Consider the following 6905-nt stretch of genomic DNA (forward strand, 5'->3'; position numbering starts at 1 on the left):
CGCAGTCCATGGCAACCGACCCGATTGTGACCCACTAATTGGTCCTGGAGCTGTTTTATTATCACTGTGTCAATGCGCGTAAACGAGCGTGCGACCTGTTAACGTGCGCAGCATTCACGGCTGTCAGCTGTCATCCATCAGTGAAAGAGTTCGAAAAGAACGACTTTTTTCAACTGATACCGTTCTCGTCGAGTCAACAAATGAAGTTATTTTAATCAAACGGGTCATTTAAAAAGTCTCTGGAAGTGTTAACCGCCAAGTAGATCTAGTCTGAAAACGGGTCTGTCTGTTGATTTTTCTCATTTCAAAGCGAAAAGGAAAAGCAGGGCTGGCGCGTTAGCATACGTTAGCGTTAGCTTACAGTGTTATCAGCGTTAACTTCTGCGAAGTGGCCCAGACTGGAATGGCGGGAGACGTTTGTGTTTGGGGATGAGTCTTGCTCCATGACAATGTGTAATTTGGCACATGGGGATAAAGTGCTGCTAATCCTACTCAATGCTGGCTGCTGCGAAACCATCAAAGAAAGCGATTTCTTTGCTTACTTCCAGCAACGGCGCTATCAATGTCACACATTCAAATTGCACACAAAGATGTTTGTCCGTCGGGCGTGCCTTCGTGTAAGATGGAAGCGTGGGGGGGGGGGACAGGCCAAATTAAATTCAGTAATACCTCCCGGAGTTGTTTCTTATGAGGGTCTCCATGGCAACCGGCCACGGATCTCTCGAAAAAGGGCGGCACCAAAACAAAAACGCAAATGGATTGATTGCCAACTGTGGCCTGACGCCTTTCATTGGCGTTGAAGCGAGTAGCCAAACAAGGAGACTGGTGAATTATTGAACAAACAAATAAACAAACAACAAAAAAATCTTTGTTCCCGTCTTGCTCTCAACTGCAGCCTCGATGGAAGTCGAGCTAGCGCCGCTATTTAAGTTCCCCCTCGGAGCTAAGAGTCATACATAAAGAAAAAATGGATTTGGATTAATGGGAGGCTTTCGCAGTGATATTATGCAGAGTTGTGCTTCCAATTTCACTTTGGCTGTGAAGTGTAGCCCGTGTGTGTCTCAACAAGCCGTCTGATAGCCGCTGTGACCAAACAACCGATGGTATCATTATCCTCAACTATCACGTAATCATTTCCAGTGAATTTATTGTGAAAAGAAGCTTTGCCTGTTTGGCCAGGAGCACCTTTAATATTGACGTATTTGCTGTACTGTACGAATCAATTGCGCGTGCGGGGCCAAGATTGTTTTTATCCCCCCCGTGTACGCCACTGCCGCATATTAATCAGAGTCTCTGAGGAAATTAGGGATGCATTTCAGGTGCTTGGCGCTTAGAAACGTCATTAGCTGGACTAGCTACATTAGTATTTCACAACCTTTGTTGAGCCGAGGCACATATTTGACATTTGAAAAATCCCACACAATATGGCGCCCGGGGTGAGGTTTTAAACGGCGCCCCCTTCCAACGGCGATTTACATGCACTTGTGAAACAAAGTGAGTTGAAATTGCTTTTAGCAAGACTTGACTGCCTTAAGATACTGCGAAAGAACGACAACAAACGTTAAGTGGCAAGCGCGGCAATGATTAACAACGATGGCCGACGTGCAATTAACAAGTTCAGCATCGCTGGGCTGTCAGCGCTGGGCCTCGGGGGGGGGGAAGCCGTATTGACTCGCAATTAGTCCGCATCCATGTCCCAAACGCCCCTCTGAGCAACTCGATGCCTCGTAACTGACAAATGGCCAATGACAGCAAAGCTAATAATAATGAAGCTCAACATTTTGTTAAGGACATCATTTGATTCCGACGCGCTAGTGGGACATTTCAGGCCGCGGAGGAATAAGACCGCTCCAAAGGCCTTTTGTGACTGTGGCCAATAAGCTGCTCAGCTTCCCTCGTGGTCTCCTTGCCCTTCCCGTTTGTTTGATTTTATTGGCTCTTTTTATTCGATGCTTTGTCGTGTTGCTATCACGTTATTCCTGCCTCGCCGTTCACCTTCCATTGTCCTCATTAGCAGCTGCAGGCTATTCCAGGCCAGTGCTAACTAGTAGCCGTTACCTGCGTCATCATTTAAGACGGTCCAAAGTCCGGCCCCCGGGGGCCAATTGCGGCCGGTGGTCAAATTTTATCCGGCCCACAGTGTCTGTCATAAAATTAATAACGTCCGGCCCAGGATAAATGGTCGGTCCCTCATATTTTCACCTCACCAAATCCGTGATCTAAAACAATTATGCCCTTTAATTTGATCACAGCTAATTATTCCAATGTGGTTTTCAGTGACAACGCATCATACAGAGAGGTGAATCTAATATTCTTTTCCATCTCATGTACAGTGGATCAAAGCTCACCAGCGTAATTCCACACCATGGGAAGCTATAATCGAATTTCACAGCGCAGTCTAGATTCTAGAGTAGACTATCATTCCCGCAATAACCGCAGTGAGTCATTCCAGAATTTCTCTCATCATCAGTCAAGAGTTCAGTCAGATCATCAATCCCCTGAGGAGTGGAACGAGAGCGGAGGGGAGAGCAGGTGCAGCTTCTGCCTCAGGTGCACACCACACAGAGTCCTTGGAGTGGTCAAGACTGTTTATTTGTTTATGTGTATAATATGGCTCTTACTAAAAAAAAATATTGAATAGATGATAATGGATCCATTTCATTTAATAGCTGTTAAAAGTGTGCACCAACAATACACGCACTCAAAAGAATTTCATTCAAAAGTTAACATTATTTAATTTCTTTTTAGCCTTCACGCGATTATAAATTTAGTTGACAATTATTCTTGTGTTAAAGAAAGTACAGTCGCGTGGAAATAGAAATCAAATGTTAAAAAAAAAAAAAAAAAACGTCGTCTGCTCGATGGAGCTATACTGCCATCTGCTGTACATGCTTGGAATAGCCACTACACCGAGCAGGGGGGAAAAAAAAAAAAAAAAAAAGAAAATCATGGATTCACTTTTGAAATAATTTATTAATTCTTCATAGATGGTAATATAACAGTTTTATGATCAGCATATATGTATATAAAATATGTACACAGCAACTCATTGGTAAAAATGACAGAACCTGCTGGGCATCTGTGTGCTTAGTTTTCAGTGTAGAAGGCGGCAAGTGAGCAACTTTTAATCCTTTCATTGAAAAATGATAAACACAATCATCAACGCAGGACATTTAAGATCCAGTCTGTGAGGTTTCTAGTGGAACATTACCACAGCATGGGGGGGAAAAAAAAAAAAAAAAAAGGGGAACGCACCAGTGCAAGATTAAGAAAGGCTGCAGTTAGACTGTTTGGACTCTTGGCCCTGAAAGAAAGAAAAAGGATGCTTACAATCAACTTCTTTCATCATACGTTTACAAAAGAACCCTAAATTCCCATTTCACCCTGTGGCAAGAAGAGAAGGCATGGCCATGTTGGCCGCGTACCTACATGCTAGAACGCGAGTGTCGGCTAACTGTTCCGGCTGGTACCTGTTGTCGCTGCTGCTGGCGCCTGTATTCTTCCTCGCTGGCGGCCAGGGCCTGAGCCAGCGCCAGATCCTCCTGCTCCTGCGGACTGAGGCACAAACACACACTGAAAATATACCGTTCACTCGAAAATGTAAATTCATTTTGACTGTCAAATGCTGTTGACTATTCGCCACAACAACAACAACAAAAAAAATCTCTGAAAAAAAAAAAAAAAGTTTCCTTTTATTCAGGCAAAATGCAAAAATGACTTATGCAATTATGCTAACAAAATATAAAACAAAAGTCCACCGTACTTACATAACTGAGGACCCCCTGTAATAGAGCAACGTGCTCACCTGAGGGTGGGCTGCGTGGGTGGTCTGGACTCAGCCAAGGACATCTCAAGAGCTCTTTGTAAGGCCTGCTCATCAGTCTGAAAGCAGAAGACGCCAAGGCTAAACGGTCACGTCGCCCGTTAACACGGAGGCTGTGCCATGTCCTTTGCCTACCATGCCCGCCTGAAACGACGCCGACGGCTGCACCACATTCTGTGCTGATACCGAGGTCGGCATTGGTCTGCTAGTGCTGGAAAGTGGAGAGAAGGAAAGACATGGTTCAAATAGACTTGTGTGATTCCTAAAAGTGTGGCGCCCTCTAGTGGTATGAGCACGGCGTTTATTTTCAATTTGTGCATATTACAGTGGCTTAAAATATTATTAACTCATTCAGTACCAGACTTTTTCCAGATTGTCTGTGAAATCAATATGTCATTGGGACAGAATGAGTTTAACGCACTTTTCAGGAATAAAGCCACTGCCTCGTTTTTGACAATCAATTGACTGTATTTGAGCATCGGTCATGACGGTGGTACTTTGACGGCCGAGCATTTCTTGAGATGGTATAAAAAGTGTAAGAGCCACTAAAATAAACAATCACCGAGCATCCCATTGAACGGCCTCCAATTGTCCGGTTTTTTTCTTACTTGCTATTGTGGCCCCCGCTGGCCGCACTGCCACCGTTAGAAACCGATCTGGAGTGTCCTGAAGAGGTGGAGGCGGAGGTGGAGGAGGACCCCTGAGCCCTCATGAAAGCAGCATGTCTACGACAAAATGCATGACCGCCATGGAATTAGACCGCCGGCGTTCTTGCCGGCAATATTGGGCAATCTTGCACAAGTACCTACCCGGCCTGGGAGAGAGGTTTGCCGTCAGTCTTACAATCGTGGTCGAGCGGGTGTCGGTGTTTAAGACAGTAATTTAAATGACACTGGTCACATGTCACGCGCATCATTTCCTTCTGCTTACAGCCTCCTTTGGAACACTTGTTAGTGAATATCTGCAAGCAAGAACACGAACCGTTATCACAACGCAAGAACGTTACAGATTGATCGATTTCGCTGACTCATTTAAGTTTATTTTACAGGGCGTGTCCTGAACAATTTGGCAAAATAATCTTGTGATTTTTTTTTCACTCAACATTGCGATTTAATATGCAAAGGTCCTTATGTATAGTTCAACAAGCATAAGCAACAATAATACAGCCCCAGGCTGAACGATGACTATTAGTTCATATTTCAAAAGGTCTCCATCAAGGGAGCATTTAAATTTGAAGGTTCTGCTATATGGGGTAAAACGAATTAAATTTTTTGTCTTAACCTTTCTTTTCCGTTGTGCAGGGTCCGATTTGCAATCCCGATCGATGTGCTCGCCGACTTTAATATCAGGCATCTCTCCTCTCTTGGTTGGAATGGGAATGTTGCACAGCGGGCACACAGGGACCTGGATATCCTGTTGGGGGGGAAAAAGGGGTAAATAATTACAAGAATGACCCTGTTTGGGATATCCTAAAAGTGTACATTTTGACAAATATCGCTGGAAATGTTTAATATTTCTATCATTTATGCATAATTATTTACTTCTGTGTTTTACCTGCCCAGTGTTGGCGGTTGTGGAGTCATTTATGTGCAGTTTGGGTTGTTTCATGTGACCAGTCAATGTAACACAACCAAACTGTTTTTTTTTTTACGTGAAATTCATATAGAAATAGATATTAAAACCGAACTGGAGCGTAGTGAAAATCCGATTGCACAACTCTGGCTTACCTTTTTGTAAGACGAGGTGCATTTGTGGTGCGCATATGTGACATGGTCCTTGCAGAATATCTCTTGGCAGGCGTCACATTTCATGGGAAGGAAGTCTGGCGTGATAAAGTGGCTTTTTTCATTTTCTTGTCCATGAGGCATTTCTGACCCATCTATTTGTGACCGTGCACACCTACCTAAACGCTTGCAGGTCTTCTCTGAACAGTGCTCCCCCAAATCTGGAAACTCCATAGCATTCAAACTGAAGTCTCAACTAAATTAAGAGAAAGCAGTGACTTTTCATTTTTGTTGACGGAAACTGAGCCTGTCATGGTGTAAACACAGGCGTGCACCGGATGTTTGTTAGCGAGCTATCAGCTTTAGCTCCCGTTATGTCAAGTCATCGTTACTTTGCAAAAAACACACCTGTACGCTCACGATCACATCCGGACGCAACAGCCAGAGAATTGTACTTAAAAAAAAAAAAAATCCAGTTTCAGCCATGAAACGAGAGCAAACTACTCAAATAAATCAAATCGGTTTAGACAGCATACTGCTCGCTAGCTGGTCCATGCTAACTCAACAGATTAGCGACTATCTGGGTGAAGTTACATAACTAATATAGACTAAAGCCATTAGGGACTGATTTGGGACTAATTCGGCATAATGCGATGCGGTTCAATCGCCCACCAGGGTTTGGATTTCTCACTAACACGTATGCGATAGCAGCTAGTAAGTGGCTAACATCAACATGTACAATACAGTTCTTAAAAAAATCAATACATTCTGCTATTTCACACAAAATAGTCCAGACTTGCTCCCGTGAAGTCGGACGAAATAAAAACATTGCGAACGTTCAGTAAAACGAGAGCGAACATTAGCTTTAGCTCGATAGTAGTACAAGTGACGTTTTCACTCACCAGTTGGAATCTCGTCGTAGTCTTACAGTCGTAGAATCAATCAAAAAATTAAAAAATTAAAAAATCGTCAATGCTTAGCTTGATTCGCGTTAGATCGGCACCGTGCAATGTTTGCCGACCTCCAGACGGGTAACAAACAAGTCTTGGTCAGCTCAGCCGTGGACATTTGTGGTGTCAAACCACACCCCGCCCACACAGCTACGTCACCGTGACATTGGTATTCACGTCACGCGCACTGACGTCATGCTGAATGGCCGAGAACGGCCAGGAAACTTCGAGGTGTTACTGGATTTTTGTCTAGCGTCTAAAAAAAGAGTCAAAATCCTCTGATTTACAGTCAAATATGAATGAATACATTATGATTCCCTTAGTCCAACATGAATGCATACATACAGTACATACATATTTATAAAAATGTTTTTATTTATTTATTTGGGTAGCGGAGCATACGTGTAC

General features: G+C 43.6%; 1 protein-coding gene across 2 annotated transcripts; it reads right to left on the reverse strand.

Moving 5' to 3' along the window:
- Nucleotides 1-2953: 2953 nt before the first annotated feature.
- On the reverse strand, nt 2954-6643 carry zfand2a (zinc finger, AN1-type domain 2A). 2 transcript variants are annotated; one of them, XM_086055797.1, is made up of 10 exons: nt 6450-6643; nt 5727-5803; nt 5551-5645; nt 5105-5236; nt 4633-4784; nt 4432-4548; nt 3959-4034; nt 3806-3882; nt 3471-3555; nt 2954-3304 (listed from the first exon to the last, which is right to left on the reverse strand). In XM_086055797.1, exons 2-10 carry the CDS (start codon nt 5779-5781, stop codon nt 3266-3268), a joined length of 828 nt encoding a protein of 275 aa, XP_085911923.1. In that variant the 5' UTR covers nt 5782-5803; nt 6450-6643; the 3' UTR covers nt 2954-3265. The 2 variants fall into 2 exon arrangements, with proteins under 2 accessions (XP_085911923.1, XP_085911922.1); XM_086055796.1 differs by having other exon boundaries at nt 3430-3555.
- Nucleotides 6644-6905: the final 262 nt, after the last annotated feature.

This window comes from Filicampus tigris, chromosome 16, assembly GCF_054856515.1.
Source record: "Filicampus tigris isolate MCC_2025a chromosome 16, RoL_Ftig_1.0, whole genome shotgun sequence".
Taxonomy (NCBI): Eukaryota; Metazoa; Chordata; class Actinopteri; order Syngnathiformes; family Syngnathidae; genus Filicampus; species Filicampus tigris.

Coding starts and splice junctions, on each gene's coding strand:
- zfand2a (XM_086055796.1), bottom strand. CDS start 5,781: ATGGAGTTTCCAGATTTGGGGGAGCACTGTTCAGAGAAGACCTGCAAG. Junction 5,237..5,550: donor GCACCTCGTCTTACAAAAAG/GTAAGCCAGAGT, acceptor CCCCCCCAACAG/GATATCCAGGTCCCTGTGTG. Junction 4,549..4,632: donor AAACCTCTCTCCCAGGCCGG/GTAGGTACTTGT, acceptor ATTTTGTCGTAG/ACATGCTGCTTTCATGAGGG.